At 41.6% G+C, this 18,347-nt stretch overlaps 3 protein-coding genes across 3 annotated transcripts; 2 read left to right on the top strand and 1 right to left on the bottom strand.

Annotated features, from left to right (window-relative positions):
- The first annotated feature begins 1,663 nt into the window (after positions 1-1,663).
- On the top strand, positions 1,664-2,822 carry rasd2 (RASD family member 2). The gene is made up of 2 exons (XM_040048136.1): positions 1,664-2,193; positions 2,305-2,822. Exons 1-2 carry the CDS (start codon positions 1,704-1,706, stop codon positions 2,820-2,822), a joined length of 1,008 nt encoding a protein of 335 aa, XP_039904070.1. The 5' UTR covers positions 1,664-1,703.
- Positions 2,823-4,218: 1,396 nt separating this feature from the next.
- On the bottom strand, positions 4,219-8,999 carry rsad1 (radical S-adenosyl methionine domain containing 1). The gene is made up of 9 exons (XM_040048111.1): positions 8,634-8,999; positions 8,371-8,504; positions 8,090-8,294; positions 7,191-7,556; positions 5,808-5,871; positions 5,575-5,722; positions 5,261-5,315; positions 5,061-5,164; positions 4,219-4,826 (listed from the first exon to the last, which is right to left on the bottom strand). The coding sequence occupies exons 1-9, from the start codon at positions 8,772-8,774 to the stop codon at positions 4,670-4,672; spliced, it is 1,374 nt and encodes a 457-aa protein (XP_039904045.1). The 5' UTR covers positions 8,775-8,999; the 3' UTR covers positions 4,219-4,669.
- On the top strand, positions 8,452-17,404 carry btr02 (bloodthirsty-related gene family, member 2). The gene is made up of 8 exons (XM_040048123.1): positions 8,452-8,558; positions 12,203-13,758; positions 15,458-15,730; positions 15,825-15,902; positions 16,009-16,251; positions 16,344-16,470; positions 16,567-16,593; positions 16,833-17,404. The coding sequence occupies exons 3-8, from the start codon at positions 15,461-15,463 to the stop codon at positions 17,375-17,377; spliced, it is 1,290 nt and encodes a 429-aa protein (XP_039904057.1). The 5' UTR covers positions 8,452-8,558; positions 12,203-13,758; positions 15,458-15,460; the 3' UTR covers positions 17,378-17,404.
- The last annotated feature ends 943 nt before the right edge of the window (positions 17,405-18,347 follow it).

Genomic DNA, 18,347 nt, shown 5'->3' with positions numbered 1-18,347 from the left:
CCTGTAATGTGTATGAATTGGAATAATAATTTACTTTTAGTTAATTGCTGCTGCAACAAAAGCAGCATGATGTGCATAACCATAATCAATTCCTTTCCACTGGTTAATCAACTAACTTCATCTGTTTGTCTCTGGTGCCCTCTAGGGGCAGTGTATTTGTCTCCTTCTTATGTCCTGAAAACAAAAAAAAATCTGCAAATTTTGCACAATGCGAATCTCAAGTATATGCTCTGATCAAAACCAAAGATGCACTAAAATACGTGGATTCGTATTTCTGCTCACTTTATTAAGCTCACTGTTATTGTTAATGGAAAATTTTAGAATATAATTTCGAAAAACGCAAACTGGCTCAAATATTCACGAGCTCTCTCAGACTTTTGCACCCCATTAGTATTTCTAAAAGTATATCAATGTTCCATTATGTACTGCTGATAGCACCTATTTAGTACATTATCAGCTACTATGGCTGCTTATATTACATTATTCATCACAACATGGTTTTCAGCTGTAGCACTAAAGTGCACTTATTAGAGTGAGACTGCAATCTCCATGGCGATCAGCTAGGCTTGTATATATAACAGCATGTTTTTCAGGTTCAAGAAAGAAACCATTATGTGGGCTGTCCATTCAAAGTGCCCTTGGATTTTGAGAATAGTTTGATGGAGGGAAAAAAAGGCTTTGTATCATGTTCTGACTTCTGCACTGAGCTCACAAATGATTTGGTATGCTCCAGTGATACACCTTCTCCCTAAAACATCAGCATATCTCTCCTCCAGAAATACAAATTTGATTTATATGTTAGTGTACCGTGGAAAAATAACATCAGCTTTCTGACTCCGGAGGTTCTGCAGAGGACTCATCGCCAGGTCATCTATGATTCATAAAGCAAAGAGTTGCTCTGTTTCAAGCTTCAACACTCGAAAAAGTCGTGAGGAATTCAGAAAATAAAGGGGCTTCCAGAGTATGCGATCACAGTTCAGGAATAATAAAATCCGTCATGCACAGATTTATGTCGGGCGGTGCAGGGATGTGTTGTTAAGTGGGATTTGTTATGAAAACACTGTGGAACTGTTAAATAACAGATATAAATATATATACGGCAAATGGCTAATGTCTCCGTGACAGCGTTTCAGGAAAAGAGGATAAGAGGATAAACAAAATTAATTTGCGCTCGCACGTCACACCTCAATTGTCCATGATATTGGCAATTATCTGTACTCTGTCTACCAAACATTTACCCAGAATTAGACAGGAAGCACCTGCAGGTCAAATGCTAAAAATAGAAGCGTGCCAGAACAGATCAGAGTGTTTCGTGCCCCCCCCTCCTCCGAACAAAGTAAGATCGTAATTTAAAACAATCCGGATAACTTTCAGAAAGCTGCAATGCACCAACTGAAAAAAGTCTACTGTATATTTCTAGACCAATCTAGCACTTTTGTCTTCCTCCAAAGGAATATTTTTCACAAGCGGGGGCCGTGGGGGGCTCCGTGCTTCTATAAAAGGAATGCATTTTGAATGAGCCTGCTGACGCAGAAACTGTGGGTGTATAAGAGATGACACTCGGCTCTGTTTCGCTGGACACATGGGAAAGCAACTGGGTTGGTGAGGTTGTGATTGCCTCTCGGTGACTGGAAACTCTTGAAAGAGCACAAGAGATGAACACAACTGAGAAGTTTTATCTTCCCGTTGATGGCATTCTCGAAATGTTGAACTCTCTCACCGGGCATCTACAATCAAGCATTACGCACCCAGATCTTCAGAGCACCTCACTCGGTCCAGTGCTCCAGCACCCCAAAGTCTCAAACATAGCGACAGGCATGGGGCTCGTCAAAAAGGTTAAGGGGTGCTGGAGACAGCAGGATACGAGGATAGTTGTGAGTAGATCCTCAAGTTCTGGCAATCGGCAAGTGTCGGCTGATCGACTCCCGAAGAGGTCCGTGGACCTGCTGGAGTTGCGTTTGACCAAGCCCAGAAATTGTCATAGAATAGTTGTGCTTGGTGCGCCCAGAGTGGGTAAAACAAACATTCTCCGGCGGTTCATGGGGAAAGACTTTGAGGAGAGCTATGAGCCCACAATCGAAGACTTCCACAGAAAGCTGTTCCACATAGGAGGAGAGGCATACCAGGTCGATCTTCTGGATGCGGCAAGTGAGAGGGACTTCCCTGCCAAACGCAGACTATCCATCCTGACAGGTTAGGAATCAGTGCTGTATTAAATCTGTTTTTAAGGGATGTTGTTTTTTTATATTTTGAAAATGAATGCTAACTACCTTAATTTACATCTGATGTTCTTTGTCTCTCCAGGTGACATTTTTCTGCTCGTCTTCAGTTTGGATGACAGAGAATCTCTGAGTGAAGCCTGTGAGCTGCTCAGCGAAATCAAAGCTGCTAAGGCAAAGTTGCTGAAATTAAAACAGCCAATGAGAGTGCCAGTCATTGTATGCGGTAATAAAGGGGACTTAGACTCAGAGAGAGTCGTGAGACGGCCAGACGTGGGGAAAATCCTCGGCGAGGATATCCCATTCTTCGAAACCTCTGCTAAAACCGGCACCGGGCTGGACGCGATGTTCAGAGCCCTTGCCTCTCTGGGTGGACTACCTCACGAGACCAGTCCATCGCGACATCAGGTCATACCCATCCTCACCTACCGGTCGCTGTACGTCGGCCAGCGAGGCAGGAGGGGTAGCCGTACGCGGGTACTCTCTGCGCCCTGTGCCGCAGTGGACCCTCTGGCGCGCCGCCCGAGCTTCAACAGCGACCTGCAACTCGTGCTTGGATCAAGCACCAAACACAACAAACCCGAGAAGTGTCAGATTCAATGAATTGTGAGACTTCTCGACAAACAAATTGTAGTAGTACGCTGCAATATGGTATACGTAAAGAGTTATACTCTGTAGCACCTGGCTGGACCAGTGCATTCTTATCGTGTTTTTTTGTATATCCCTGCTCTATAACCCTGTAATAAAAGCTGAATATTTCCAACTATCTTGCGTGTTTTGTGTCCTTGCTTTCCATCCTTCCGTTTGTTACAAAACATTTAAGAATCTCTTCACAAAGAGACGGGCACGGCCAGATTACGCACACTGACGTAAGCAGTCAATTCTCTTCGAGTGATGATGTAAAAACCTCGAGTGTGGGAGGGAGTTCAGAGCCATGGGTGGATGATTCAAACGCAGACCTTCAACGTCTTCCAGTATCTGTTGTCAGTCTCGAGAGTTTTTGCACGGTTTGTTTAGAACGCCCACGGCTTAGTGAATGGCTTAAAGTACAGAGGTGCTACAATGCCTATTAATCAGCCGAGGTGGTGTACGCGCTTGTGTGTCACCATGGCAGTTGGAGGAAACAATGAGTGATAGCGCATGATTTATTAAAGAGGGGAAGGTGGGCGAAAGGAGAGAGACGGAGTGAGATCAGCACCATGGAGAGAGCACAACGATTATTCAACTCGGCATTTAATATTACTGACACTGACAAGAAGTTCAGTATATTTGCTTAAAATAAACCTCTCCAAACAGTAAAACTGAAGTGGATCAATAAAACCCACTTTGGAAAGCTAAACTAAAAGTTTACTGACAAATTTGTCTGGTACATTCACAAATGAGCATCAGAATGGGAACGAAAGGGGATTTAAGTACCTCTGATCACAGTGAACCCATCTTCTAATGGCTGCTAAGGCTTAAATCATCTCAAACTGGTGCTCAACATGCCTCCACAGTCACCAGATTTCAATCTACAAACAAGGTTTAAAAGGTGCCGATGTACCCGCATGTACTTTTTAAGTGACAGGGCACTAGCTGGGTTTTCAATACACAGTTGAATCATAAAGATCTGTATTTCCAGACCTAGTTCATGGAAAAATAATAATGTCTGAATATGTCTCATGACAGTAAAGTTCCTTGAGATAAGACTCAATCCTTTTAAATGGACTAAATATTTATTATTTATTCTCCCATGAGGGGGAGTTTTATTGTATGCACAACACAAATGTCTCACTTCTCTCCAGGAGTACCACATTTCAAAGCTCTTTTTAGGCAAACTCGACAGTGATTATGAAATTTAGAGACTTACAAGTGAGCTGGGATCAGTTTAAAGCTATATATATATCTAGATATCCCTTTACTCACCAGGAAATTAATGTTCATCCATCTGGTATGATTTCCAGGGATTTGAGAAGACATGCAGCACCTGCAGTGATATCAATAAAGTCCGAGAACAAAATGATTGCTTACTCAGAGGCTTTACTTGGTATAATATAATTTGATCACCCTCTAAAACTTCCCACTCACCGTGTACATTTGCTGAAAAGACTATGACATCAATCCAAAATAATTTCCTGTTTATTCTCAGAGGTATAAGTATGATTAAACGACAGCAACAGCAGCAATTAAAGCTTTAGTGCAAAGTGTATCCGTTGTAGTAATGACTGCATGAAAGCATCTGGAGACTTAAATCCAAGACTCGTTCTAACCGGTGGGAGAGGCAACACGGACATAACACAATACGCTCGATCGCTGCTGGGCTGCAGTCATTAAAGATAAAGTCACGTTTGCAATGGTATGGAAAATGATGAAGAGCCTTCACTAACACGTTTAAAAGGTGTACCAAACAAAACTGTTGGTTTTTATATGTTTTGACAGCCACGAGCTTATCTGCTTTATAAACATTTGTGTCATTGAAGGTTGGAGGTGTTCTTGGTTTGTCTGCCAGCAGACTCAGAGTGGTCCCCATGTGAGGCTTTGGGGGAAATTTGTCTTTCCAGCTCCACCAGGAGAGCTGGAAGGATGCTGTCCAGTAAGGCCAGTCCTTCCCAGGAGCACCTCAGACCTCTGACATGGAAAAAAGAAAAAAAGACACAAATGATTTAACCTTCAAGCTGTAGAGACGTTTTAAATACCGTGTGCTGGGGAAATCAGAACAGACTATTCCCCTTATTTTCTGTCACCTCATGCACCAAACAGTTATATAATAAGGGAAATATTATCAAATAATAAAAACAATTGTTAGGTTGGCTTCCGCACAGGTAAGGAAACTTAAAGAGAAAATTAAACATCATAAGTCACCTGTCATCGAGAATCAGCCGTCCGCTCTGTAGCAACTCTTGGACGACAATGGATTCACCAAAAACTTCATCAAGGCCAGTTTGTGGGCTGAACATCTCCCAGTGCTGTTAACATAATTTTTTATTAAAAAAGTCTCTGCGAACTGAACATTATCTGCCGTGACAGAAAATACAATGAAAGATTTATTTTGTGTGCTTTACCTTATGATTAATGCCCTCAGTCATTCTCATTCCCATCACCAACACCTCCTCCAATCTGCCAAGCAAACATCTTTCATAACTTAAACTGAATACAGAATAGCAAGGACAGAACAGAAAGAGTAAAAGGCCTGAATACAAGTCTCATAATAGCATCTCACAAGGACAGAATGTTTGAGAGAACAAGCACATGTGCCACGGCCTCAACGCTCAGTGTGATAAATTACACTGTGGACTGTCTCAGACTTCACTGCTACATTTCACATGCTCAGAGCATTTCTGGGCATCTGTCTCTGCCTGGAAGTGCAACGGCGTACAATTCAAGATGGCCAAGCTGAAGCCGCCTCCGCGTCCCGTGTCCCCTCTGCCGCACTTCACGGATCCACACGTCAGGCTCCAGAGTCTGGGTCCGGGCCTCTCGAACAACACCTCCCTCCCCCAGAGGAACAAACCGCCCATGTGCTCCTGTGTCAGAGACAACAATATAAAAAGCACAGTTTCCAACAGGAGCATAACCGGAGCGATTTAGTGCTTTAGATCTAAGTATTACCTGGGCCGACACCGATGTATTGGTTGCCTTTCCAGTAGCTGATATTGTGATGACTCACTGAGTTCTACATTACACAGAGAAAAACATTTACTGAGTGTTTATGAGGGAGAATAGTAAAACTGTCATATTACGGAGATTTAATGAAGACAGAAAACCAAACACAAAGTTAAAAAGAAGCTTAAAAATACAACTTAGTAGACTCTGCTGGGGAAAAACAATATAAATCTTTGGTTTTCGATAGAACTGGACATTTAAATCTCGCTCAATAACCTCGAAAACATCCGATGACTCTAAATTATACAAGAAAAATATGGATGCCTATAAAACAGAGGACTGAACATGTAGTTTGTTGTACGTATTTTGTTTTTTTACAATTAAGAGTGAAGGAAGACTTCTTTTTTTTTTTGCATGAACTGTAAACAGTGAAGCCACTATCAGTCAGATTGAGATGACTTGAGCTTTGTGATATGGCACGTTATTCTGAAAGCAGTCATCAGAAGATGACGACACTGGTCGTAAAGCGATGGACATAATGGGTGACAACACTCACATAGACTGTGGCGTTCACCATTATAAACCACCAACAACCTGAACTGTTGCTACAAGGCAGGATGGATCCATGCGTTCATGTTTATGTCAATTTCTGACCCTACCATCCGAAAGCTGCAGCAGAAATTGAGAATCATCAGATCTGGCAACATTTTTCAATCTTCTATTATCCAATTGTGGTGAGACCGTGGGAATTGTAGCTTCAGTTTCCAGTTGTTAGCTGACAGGATGGTATCTGGCATGCTTCTTTAAGATTTGGTGTGGTGTGCAGTCAGAGATGCTCTTCTGCAAACCTTGGCTGTAACGAGTGGTTATCTGAGTTACTGTTGCCTTCAAGTCAACCTGGTCATTCTCTTCTGACCTCTTAACATTAACAAGGCATTTTCTACCAAGGAAGTGTTGCTGAGTGGTACTTTCACTTTTTCAGGCCATTCTCAGTAAACCCTAGAGATGGTTGTGTGGGAAACTCGCAGCAGATTTGCAGTTTCAGAAATACTCAGACCAGTCCGTCTGGCACAAATAACAATGCCACATTGTGAGTCACTGAAATCAGCGCTCTTCTCTTAATTCTGACGCTCAGTTTGAATTTCAGCAGGTCGTCTTGACCGTGTCTACATGCCTAAATGCAATGAGTTGCTGCCACTTGATTGGCTGGCTAGGTATTTGTGTTAATAAGCATTTAAACAAGTGTACCAAGGAAGTGTTTTTCTTTTATTTATTTTCTCTTTTCATTCTCCGAACCTTCCTTCGATTTAACATATCATTTTTGTGTATAAAACGGATGCATGATAAGGTGAAGCGTTAAAGTACGGTTTTGTTACAGCAAAGACTTACATGTCTTGCAAAATTCGACACCTCGTACTGTTGAAAGCCATGCTGGTGCAGAGTCTTCCTGGCGCGCTGGTACATGTCTGCTGTCACATCCTCGGAGGGCATCGTCACTGCACCGCACTCAACCTGTTTAAAAAGCTGAGTGCCTCGCTCCAGGGTCAGCTGGTACAGAGACACGTGATCATCACACACCCTCAGCAGCTCAGACAACTCTATTTCCCAGGATTCAACGGTTTGTTTGGGACGTCCGAACATGACATCCACCGACACCCGACCAGGGCACAGCCTCCTGGCCTCTTCGATAGTCTGCAAAGCCTCGTGGGAGTCGTGGTCTCTTCCCAGACTTTTCAAGTCCTCATCCTGCAAAGACTGAAGATAGAAAGTTTGATCAGTGTTGTTCCATAAAATGAAAAAAGTTCTCACCTTACCCCCTCAGAATCAAATTATTAATGCAATTTTCAGAGTTACATCACCTCATAATACATATAAGTGGGTCAACATTTTTGAGTTGCGTTATTTTTCCAATATTATCGAGTCAGGAGATAGACAGATGGAAAGATTAAGCTCTGAAAACACATTTAAGCTCTGTTCCAACTGAAATCTACAATATAAAATCCAAATTGCTATTTTCATTGCATGCAATTTAATGTCTATGATGCAGAGCAAAAGAAGCAAGCACTGGTACCCTAGATGTGTGATTTGGACCTGACAGGACTAAACTTCAAAAAGTGCGTTTTAAATAAATGTCATCACACAGAAGAGGGGATTTAAAAAAAAAACCATGAACACAATGATAGGCCTGGAGTGTAAAGTTGCAACCAACCACTAAATGCTTTGAGTAAAACAGCTGGAAGGCCCTGCTTTTCCATGGGCTTTCATGAGCACCCGAGGATTACGCTCACCTGGACCCCGATGGAAAATCGGTTCACCCCGGCACGGCAGTAGTCCTCTAACCTGGACTTTCCCGCAGGAGTGGGGTTGACTTCGAGGGTGACCTCGGCCTCATCCGAGAGATTCACCTGCCTGGAAACAGTCTCGAGGATCGCAGCAAAGATGGAGGGGTGGGCCAGGCTTGGAGTCCCACCACCAAAGAACACTGAGGTGATGCTACAAATGAAAACCAGAGTGTGATCTCAGCTGCAGGTTACAGTTACTGATTGTCAGGTTTAATAAAGGCACATACCAGGATACTTGACTGAGTCGCAGCAGTGTCTCAGTCTCCTTCTGAAGGCACTTAGTCATGATATGGTCATTGTTCTCTTTAGATATGTACTTATTGAAATTGCAGTAGGAGCACCTCCTGAGACAGTAAGGCCACTGGGGGAGGAAGAACCTTATAGTCATGACACAGCCCACTTATGCTTAAATCAGGTGAGTCAACATGCAGTTACGGATACATGTGCGCGTGATGTTCTCAGAAAAAGAAAAAAAGAAGCTATAGCTCACGTGCACATAAAGAGACGCGCGCTCTGTGATTTGTGGAGATGCCGCACATTCAGACACATCTTCGGTTACTTCTCCGCCCGAGAAGTGCCGCAGTCGGGGAGGGAGGACACGACTGACCGCATTTAATGTGCGTCTCATCATTTTGGAGACAGCGTTTGTTTCTCCACGGGAGATTACATTCTCCGACCCGAACCAGAGGTTACCTCAATACCCGGCTTCATCACTCAAACGGTATGCGTTTCTGTGACAACAAAGTAGCTACAAAATAGCGTAAATTCACTTTGTATTTACGCTATTTGAAGGTGCAGTCAAGTCGCTCCAACCGGAAATACATGGAGCGATTTCCTCTTCACGTTCCCAGTTTGGCCACAGCGGGGCGCTGTTTTACCACAGTAAGAAATACCCGAAGCACAAGAGGGTCAGCCAGGTTTTTAGGTTTGCAACATTTGCTTTTGGTGAAAAATATGTATTTTCACACAACATCGTTTCCAGTTTTACCCAAAACATGAAAACGTTGCAGCGGTAGGGATTTAAATATATTCTAACGCTAAAGTAGAAATGGAAAGAAACTCCTTGAACTCTTGGGATTTATTATATAACCATGTATGACCTTTACAACCATTAAACACTACGATCAATGTTATGTCATAACAAATCTCTGTAAGTACCATCTGCAGTTATCATTATTATCGCAACATTAATGAAATCCTTGCTTGTGTGGGACTTGCACATGTGTTATGTAACTATGAGACTATCAAAATGAATTATTTCTTTGTTTTTCTTTTCTTTTCTTTTTTTTTTACATTTCAGGTCTAACTGTAATACACTCATATTTATATAGCATTTTCCCACTCTTACTAACCACTCAAAGTGCCTTTAAACTTCATACTGAATGGCCCTAGCCAGGATTGAACCAGGAACCCTCTCTCTGTGAAGTGAAATTGGTAATCATTGGCATCAAGGCACTCTTTGACCTCTGCTTGTCATGTAGGGTTATATATTATAACTCCTATTCTGTCTTTGCACTAACCTGGTCAAATGTGGCCCTTAAACTCTGTCACCACCATCCCATAACAGACAAGGCACACACAATTTTGCAGTTTCAAGAGTCCCTAAAATTCACAGTTTTCCTTGATTTTACTAATGGTAGTGAATCTGAAATACATTTGGATAGATACAGGTCAAATCTGACCCCAAATAGCCTCACTATATATAAAATTTGCAAAAGAATCAAACAGTATTAAATATTTATAACACGTAGGGTATTTTTGCTGTTGTCAAAGTTTAAAATGGTTCAAATTTGACAACATGCTGGAAGGTGAATAGTATTGTTAGTATTCTATGATTTAGAGGCTGATTTTAGGCTATTTCTGATTAAAATATGATTTATATGGGCCTTATATTGAAAATGATGCAGTTTATTTAGGAGCCTATGAATCATAAGTAATCTTTGTTGGGCACACCTGTTCAACTGCTTGTTATTACTTCTAGGCTGAACTACTGTCATTCAGCATTATCAAGATGTCCTAAAACTCTCTGAAAAGGTTTCAGCTGATCCAAAATGCTGCAGCAAGAGTACTGACAGGGTCCAGAAAGAGACAGCTTGTCTTCATTGGCTCTCTGTTAAATCCAGAATTGAATTTACAATTCTGATCCTATCATACAAGGTCTTGAATACTCAGCCCCCACTTTATCTTAAAAACCTCACAGTACTCTATCACCTCTACAGAGCACTCTGCTCTGGGACATTGGGAGACAGGCACACTGTCTACTTTTAAGATTAGGCTTAAAACTTTTTTTTAAGGCTTAAAGTTTATAGTTAGGGCTGGATCAGATAACCCTCAGTCCTAATGTAAACATTCCCTTTGTGGGAAGGCTGCTTGGGGATTCCCACAATGCTCAGTGTTTCTTCTTAATTTACCTTTTTAAGTGTTTATATATCACTCAGCATTTAATCATGAGTCATTATTAATATCTGGTTCTCTTCCACAGCGTGTCTTCATGCTGTCTTCCTACCCTCACTCCCAACTGGTTGCGACAGATAGCTGTACCTCCCTGAGCCTGGTTCTGCTGGAGGTTTATTCTTCCTAAAATGAAGTTTTTCCTCTCCTGTCACCAAAGCCATTGCTCATGGGTTCATATGATTGCTGGGGTTTTCCTCTGTTTTCTCTGTATTATTGTATGGTCTTTACCTTACAATATAAAGCGCTTTAAAGCTAGAGTTGTTGTGATTTGGCAATGTATATAATTGAATTGAATAATACAAATATCTGGCACCAACTCAGTGGACCGACACATGTAACCATAGTCAAGACAACCTAGAGACTTTCAAGGGTATGGTTGGGCTGATCCACTGGTAGATTATGTGGGAATTCTTATGAGCATAGCTGATACATTAAATAAAGACACAAGTCTATATTTGGAAAATAAATGTGTGTCCCACTAACACACGATGAAACTAACTAATGAGATATTGATTTTTCTGAAGCCTAGCACAAAGACAGTAACACAGCCTAGAACAGCTGCTTTAAAAACGGATTATTTTTTAACTAAAGATTAAAAATATAAATCAGGATTATAGGCAATAAATGTCTTCATCATTCTGATATGACTGCAATCATGGATCCATGTCGGTGCTACTCATCATCAGATGAGTGTGATCCTCACTTGATAATTCAAATCAAAACAAATAACGCATGCATGTATACCTGCTCTCATTTACTGCAATATAATTTTCAAAATAAGACAGTGTTCATACATTCAATCAGTAATAAATCTAAAGCTTTAATTACACATAGATTAATATTAATGTCAATAAATGTGAATATGTTCACTGCCAGCTTCCAGCCCTGAGGTCATTTTCCACTTAATGTAAAATCTAGTGACCAGTTATCTAATCAGCAGATACAGTGAGGCAGACAGAGGGAGAGACGAGAAACACACAGGAATATATTTTCACCGAACTCAAATGTGTGAAGTCGGTTCAAGGAAAGGTTTTAATAATTTCCAAATTAAAAAAACAAACAAACTACTGAATCTGTGATGTGAAGCTGCCAAATGGATACAAGGAAGAAAGGTAGGCTTTCCAATAACCATGAAAACATGACAAAGAAAGGATTTGATGTGGTTTCTCTTTGCTCTAGGCACAAAGGCACAAAGGGGAATATTCTCAAGTTGCATGTCAGGCAGGGACTGTGGGAAAATACCTAAAGGTGGAGAAGGAGGAGTTGAACCTTGGGTTTAACTTTAACAATAAAAATCAAACTACCCTACTTATTGTTAGATTTTACTGCACACATGTACCATAAGTTATGTTCAGAAAGTAGGATGAACCAGACACATGCACACACAGCCCTTTTCAAAAATGCTTTGCATTGCATTGATATCAGAAAAAGTATAAAATAAGACAAACACAAACAATATGGTGTTAATGATGTTAATTGCTGATATTTTAGCTTCTTTTGACATTTTTTATTGTTTTCTGTAGAGTTTATTGCACACTTAAAAAAAAAAAAATCTTTCAATCTGATCCCAATTGAATTTCTGTTTTTTTTTTTTTTTTTTTAAAGGTGGTGCCATAGAATTAAGGCTCATGGTGGTTGGTAGCAGTGGACCTTCTCAGTTCCTACTAACCAATTCCATACTTGGGAGACAGGTGTTTTCTAAGGATGTCACCAGCCTTTCTGGCAGCATAAAGAACAACGGTGAGCTGGCTGGTAGACGAGTGGCAGTGATCAATGGACCAAACATCTATGATAAGGATATATCTAAAGCTAAGAGGAAGATGGAGCTAAGGAGGTCCAAGTGCTTATGTATACCTGGTCCCCATGCATTTCTTGTTGCCTTTGACATGGAGAAAATCTCCCCCAATGATGTGAGAACCTCCAGACTGATGAGGGAACGCTTTGGAAGACACTGTCTGAGACACGCCATGGTCCTCCTGGCCTATGAAGGAAATCAGAATAGAGCTGCCTTGGAAGATAGGGTGAAGAAGACGGATTGGCATCTGCGAGAACTCATCGAGAAGTACGGTGGACGCTTTCACCTTTTCAACAAGAACTGGAGAGATCGAAGTCAGGACAGAGAGCTGTTGAAGAAGATAGAGCTGATGGTTGCCTCGTTAGGAGGAGGCTACTTCTCCAGCAGAACTTTCCAGAAGGCAGAGGACTGTGTAAAGAAGGAGGAGAATAAGCTTAGGAAGCAGCGAGCAGCAGAGATAGAGAAGGCATGGGCTGAGATGGAAACGCAATACATGGAAGAGGAGCTGTACTTCCAGAAGGATGCCTATACGGCTAATATTGGCGCAGAGATTAGAGCTCAAGCGGAGATCGACAACAGCTGGCTCAGGACGTCCCTAGCCAGAGGCCTGGGGACGGGTTTTGTTGTGGGGGCTGTGATGGGTGCGCTGGCCGGGTCTATAGAGGGCCCAGGAGGGATGGTTCTCTATGGGATCATAGGTGGTGCAGTGGGTGGATCAGCAGGGGGAACAGCACAGGTGGCAATAAAGCATATGGACAACAGAATGGCCCCGACTGCCAGACTGAACTTCAACTCAATCTTTATTAACCGCTTCTTTGCAGCTCCTCGTACATGACATAGGGAACTGACTGATGACCTGATGAAAATAAAAAACTTACTCTTTGTATCCAACTTCTGGTTAGGTAGCTTTCTGACTTACTTGATAACAAACTAGATAGCCGTCTTAAGCCCTCTTTCATCTCAAGAACATACGTGTAGTACGAGAAAACTTGAAAGGTTTCCAGTGGCATCAATTCAAACTGTGACAACCAGTTTAAACTATAAATAGGCCTATTATAAATAAATGAAGCTGTGATTTTAGCACATTTATAGCAGATTTGTGTGAACACTTTATATTCTATTCAACCTCCACCTCTTCCTGGTGCCTTGCTGTGGATTAGTTGAAGTGCAACTCAAATAACATGTAGGGCGGAGTCTTAGCTGAACACGCCATTGTCTAAAGCGCTGCCACTTTCCTAGACAATCCACATACCTCAGTACACCTGTTCAGTGTGAACCAGTGAAGTTTCTGTGTATTATTAACTAAATTAACAAGTACAAGCCATACAGACACCGCTCCTACCCAGAAAAGATCAACTAAGTAAAGGTAAGATCACATTTCCTTTAATACTTTTTAACAAATGTGTCTGTTTTCACAAAGTTACCTGTGTGCTGATTTCATGTTAGTCCTCTCAATCTTTTATGGCCATGTTGCATAATCGTAAACTGTTTCCTATGTTACAAGGGAGTACAAGGGAGTCTGAACTGAGGATTGCACATTACATTAAAACGATCTTGAGAATTTAGTGAGTTCATTTTTGTTTTGAGTAGTAGCTTCCTCATGACACAAGAAAACTATTTGGCAAATACCAGTTTGACTGCATATTTTGCTGCCTCTGTTTGTTATCTATCTGCTGTTGCTCACACTGGCTGTGACAGTGGCAATCAAAACACGCAGAGATAGAAAGAGATAACGGGGTAAAGTTCAACAGCAGGGCATTAAAGTATAATCATGTCCAGTTGTTTCTGCCTCTTTAGTCTGTGTAGAATGAGAGTAATCCATTCTGTATAAGAACACAATGTTAAAACATGACGCCCTGAATTCCAGTGAAAATATTTCTGCCATGAGTAAATCCGCCTTCTCTCACGCGAAATGTGAGCTGAATCCTGAATTTTTACTGTTGTTTAATAAGCATGGATTTTAAAGTCAAACCTTAAGTATCTGTGTCTAAAATCTTGGGTTGTGGTGGTACTAAGGTGTCTGAAGTGTGATTAGAAAATATCCCACAGGTCATTGCACCAACACCACCAACCTGAACTGTTGATGCAAGGGAGTGCGGATCCATGCTTTTGTTTACTCCAAATTCTGATTCTAACATCTGAACATGGCAGCAAAATGAAACTGAGAGTCATTTGTCCAGTCTTTTATTGTCTAATGTTGGTGATCCTGTGCAAACTGTAGCCTCCGTTTCCTGTTCATGGTTTACAGAAGTGGCACCTGGTGTGGTCTTCTGCTACTGAAGCCCATCTGCTTCAAGGAGATGCTCTTTTGCATACTTTGGCTGTAAAAAGTAGTTATTTGAGTTATTGTTGCCTTCCTTGAAGCAGTCTGGTCATTCTCCTCTGACCTCTCACTGGATACAATGTCTTTTTCAGACCATTCTCTGTAAAGCCTAGAGATGGTTGTGCAGGAAAACCCCAGTAGCCCAGGGTGATTTTCTGCCAAGTACTATGCTACATCGAATGTCATTTAAATTACGTTCTTCCCCATTCTTATGCTCAGTTTCAACTTCACATCATTCTGACTATTTCTACATGCCTAAATGCATGAGTTGCTGCTATGTGATTGGCAGATTAGATATTTATGTTGACGAGCAATTAAACGGACTCACTTAACAAAGTGGCCAATCAATGTATGACTAATACACTTGAAACTTCATAAAACATACGATAAGCATCTTGTAATATGAGTAACAGTGACTAGTACTTTTGATACTTGTGTACCGTCATAGTGCGCAAGTAAAATCCTGGATGCAGGATTGAGCATTTACACAATTATGTGTTAAAAACACAAATCTACTTTATAGTACTTTATAGTACTTTTAAGTTTGGACTGTTAACAAGAAGGTTTCATTGCATTTGTTTATCAAACGACTTCTGTTGGCACTTCTCACTTACTCTTAGGTATCACTTTTGGTTTAGTCTTTGCTTTACTATTCAAACACAACACTCCCTTAAAAGACTTCGATTTGCACAGCAGGAAAAAGCTCTGTTTCTTACTTTTTCTGACATAATTTCTTTTTCAGATCATGGCCTCTACCATCTGCTTGCTCCCTGAGAAGCACTTCTTGTGCTTTCTGTGTAGGGACATCTTCACCAGCCCCGTAACCATACCATGTGGACACAGCTTTTGCTTGTCCTGCCTGTCCAAATACTGGACACGACATCAGTTGAAATACTGCCCTCACTGCAGGAGACTGTTCACAGACAAGCCTGATCTCAGTGTCAACCACATACTGGCAGACGTATCTGAAAACTACAGGAAGTCTCGACCACAGAAACCACCAGATGAGGAAACGGTACTCTTTTGTCTGTTATCTAATAACAGGTAATCTAATCTAATAAATCTAGTGTATTTTTGTGTGCTGATGCAAATCGTTTGCACATTCACAGGTTATAGATGTTAACCAAATGATTCAGGAAAGGGTGCAGAAGATAGAAAGACTGAAATACTCTCTCGGGCTACAAAAGGTGAGTGGAAATATCTATAAAACTTAAACATGTATAACATAATTTATATTTTTTCTTTATTTTCCTTTGATCTGTACATCATTAAATGATGTTGCTGTCCAATCAGAACTCTTACCTCAGAGAGGTGCGAGAGAGTCAGAAGATCTTCTCTGCACTTGTAAATGCTATGGAGAAGAGCCATAAAGCTGTTGTTGCTGCAATTGAGGAGAGGCAGAGAGAAGAGGAGAGCAGGGTAGAAACACTGGTCAAAGAGATCGAACAGGAGATTGACGAGCTGAGGAAGGAGACCAAAGAACCGGACCCTCAGATCTCTGGTGATCAGAGTGACGACTTGAAGCGACCTGCCAAGGTAAGTTATCTCCATCTACTGCCAAATGCATGATGATGATGTGATTTGAAGCATAACTGTAAAATCTTTCCAACACTGCGAATGCTATTTAGCCCTATGAGATGAAGGACTGGTCCAAGGTTACCATAGAAACTGATCCTTGTATTGGAGTCACCAGAAGAGCACTGTCAGACGTGTTGGAACAAATAAAATTAGAAGTCAACAGACTCTCCAAAGCTGGTGGGTGGTGCTGTTTTAATCTTGCGTGCATCATATCAATCTTAAAAGATAAATTCATTGACATTCTTTTTTTCCCCCCCTGTTGTTCGTTTTTAGAACTTAAGAGAATCGAGAAATACTCAGGTAAGGTTCTCGCTGTGCAGAAATACATTTTTATCAACTTTACAAAAATGATTGGGGATTGAAGATTATTTTTGTGGATAATATCAAAAATATAACCATAATTCAGCTTCATTTTGAGTTCAAAATTAAACTGCATGAATTTTCAGCTGTTGTGAATAGCTGAAAATGAACGCGCACTGTTTGACTAATTCTTGACTTTTTGCTCTTTTTCTCCTTTCTTTGCTCTTTTTTCTTTTTAGTGGATGTTAACCTAAGTGCTAAAACAGCAAACCCTTTCCTTTGGGTCTCAGATGACAGAAAGCAGGTGAGGCACACAGATAAGCTTCAGGAAGTACCGGAGAACCCCAAGAGGTTTGACAGAGTGGGAAATGTTCTGGCCAAAGAAAGCTTCGCTGGCGGGAGGTGCTACTGGGAAGTGGAGGTTGGGGAGAAGATAGAATGGACCCTAGGTGTTGCCAGACAGTCCGTAAACAGGAAAGGCAAGTTCACAGTGTGCCCTGCAAATGGTTTCTGGACCTTAAGCCTAAAAGCTGGAGGCCAGTACATTGCAAACACCTCTCCTGTCACCCAGTTGGCTCTAGACCAACGACCCAAGAAGTTTGGAGTGTTTCTGGATTACAACGAAGGTCGTGTGTCCTTCTACTGCGCAGACTCTGGAGTCCACATTCAGACCTTCACGGATAAGTTCACAGATCGGCTCCATCCATTCTTCAGTCCTGGTCGCATGCATGGAGGCAGAAATGCAGCTCCTCTAGTCATCTGCTCAAGTTTTTGCAACATCTAAACCTCATTCCAGTTTAAAAAGAGTTACTTGTTGGTTCTTGTTATCTCCTTAATATTTATCTAGCGTGATTAATGTGTTTATTTATTTACAAAGCTATTGAACAATGAGCCACATTTTCCCTGTCAGAGCAGGCTACTGAACAAGATGGTGCAAAAGGACTACGTCAATACACTTGAAAACTTCAATGAAACGCATAAACAGACTGAAAAAAGAAAAAAGTGTGGCAGTAAATAATAGATGGCTGTCATAAATGAACAAGTGAGTGAAAGTAGAAAAAAAGAGGATTGCTGAGTTGGATGGATGCGCGGGGCTGCAGGGTTGGGACAGAGGTTGACGAGAAGCAGGGAAAGCGGGGGGGAGGGCACAGTAAAACAGCAGGGCATTGTGCCCGTACACCAGGCACTGGGAGACACACTCAAACACATTCAAGCATTCACACACCGACACAGTCGTGCACAGAAGTGCGTGCTTCAGCCCACCGCCACACAGACACACTGGCATCTCGCAGGGCAGCCCCATCTCCAGTCCTGTCCTGGGTGTTGGAGCTGAGAGACAGAGAGCCTCCCCTGCTCTCTGGCCTTCCTGTTGACTGAACTGAATTCTCAGGGCTGTCATTCACAACTTCAGGCATTCACAGCTCAACTACAAAACCTACGGAGCTTCAGGCAAACCGTAAACTGTGAATCATCTCCGGGAGGAGCAGTGAAAGTTCAGCGACCTCTATTTCAGGTAAATATTCCTCATAATAACCATTTCATTAATATTGTTTGGACATTTCCAAATGTCAGAAATGTCTTCACTATGGCTTAAGAGCAAATTTATGCGATGTGCTTTGTTAGTTTGTTAGTTTCCAACACATGTATGTACTGGAAGTGGCTTTTCTTCCGTTGTGTTATCTGCAAAACTTCCTAGGAATGAAATGGACATTTCAGTAATGAGATCTGGGAATATTCCAGGGCCCTCTGTTATT

Source organism: Simochromis diagramma, unplaced genomic scaffold, assembly GCF_900408965.1.
Source record: "Simochromis diagramma unplaced genomic scaffold, fSimDia1.1 OVJJ01000321.1, whole genome shotgun sequence".
NCBI lineage: Eukaryota > Metazoa > Chordata > Actinopteri > Cichliformes > Cichlidae > Simochromis > Simochromis diagramma.
Note: the sequence above shows the minus strand (reverse complement) of the source record. Positions and strands in the feature narration are given on the sequence as shown.

What these genes read in the sequence shown, in the direction of transcription:
- rasd2 (XM_040048136.1), top strand. Translation starts at nt 1,704, where the DNA reads ATGTTGAACTCTCTCACCGGGCATCTACAATCAAGCATTACGCACCCA. An exon ending in CAGACTATCCATCCTGACAG is followed by an intron (nt 2,194 to 2,304) that starts GTTAGGAATCAG and finishes TTGTCTCTCCAG; the next exon opens with GTGACATTTTTCTGCTCGTC.
- rsad1 (XM_040048111.1), bottom strand. Translation starts at nt 8,774, where the DNA reads ATGATGAGACGCACATTAAATGCGGTCAGTCGTGTCCTCCCTCCCCGA. An exon ending in GATTTTCCATCGGGGTCCAG is followed by an intron (nt 7,557 to 8,089) that starts GTGAGCGTAATC and finishes TTCTATCTTCAG; the next exon opens with TCTTTGCAGGATGAGGACTT. An exon ending in TGTCGAATTTTGCAAGACAT is followed by an intron (nt 5,872 to 7,190) that starts GTAAGTCTTTGC and finishes TGTGTAATGTAG; the next exon opens with AACTCAGTGAGTCATCACAA.
- btr02 (XM_040048123.1), top strand. Translation starts at nt 15,461, where the DNA reads ATGGCCTCTACCATCTGCTTGCTCCCTGAGAAGCACTTCTTGTGCTTT. An exon ending in AACCACCAGATGAGGAAACG is followed by an intron (nt 15,731 to 15,824) that starts GTACTCTTTTGT and finishes GCACATTCACAG; the next exon opens with GTTATAGATGTTAACCAAAT. An exon ending in GAGAATCGAGAAATACTCAG is followed by an intron (nt 16,594 to 16,832) that starts GTAAGGTTCTCG and finishes TTTTCTTTTTAG; the next exon opens with TGGATGTTAACCTAAGTGCT.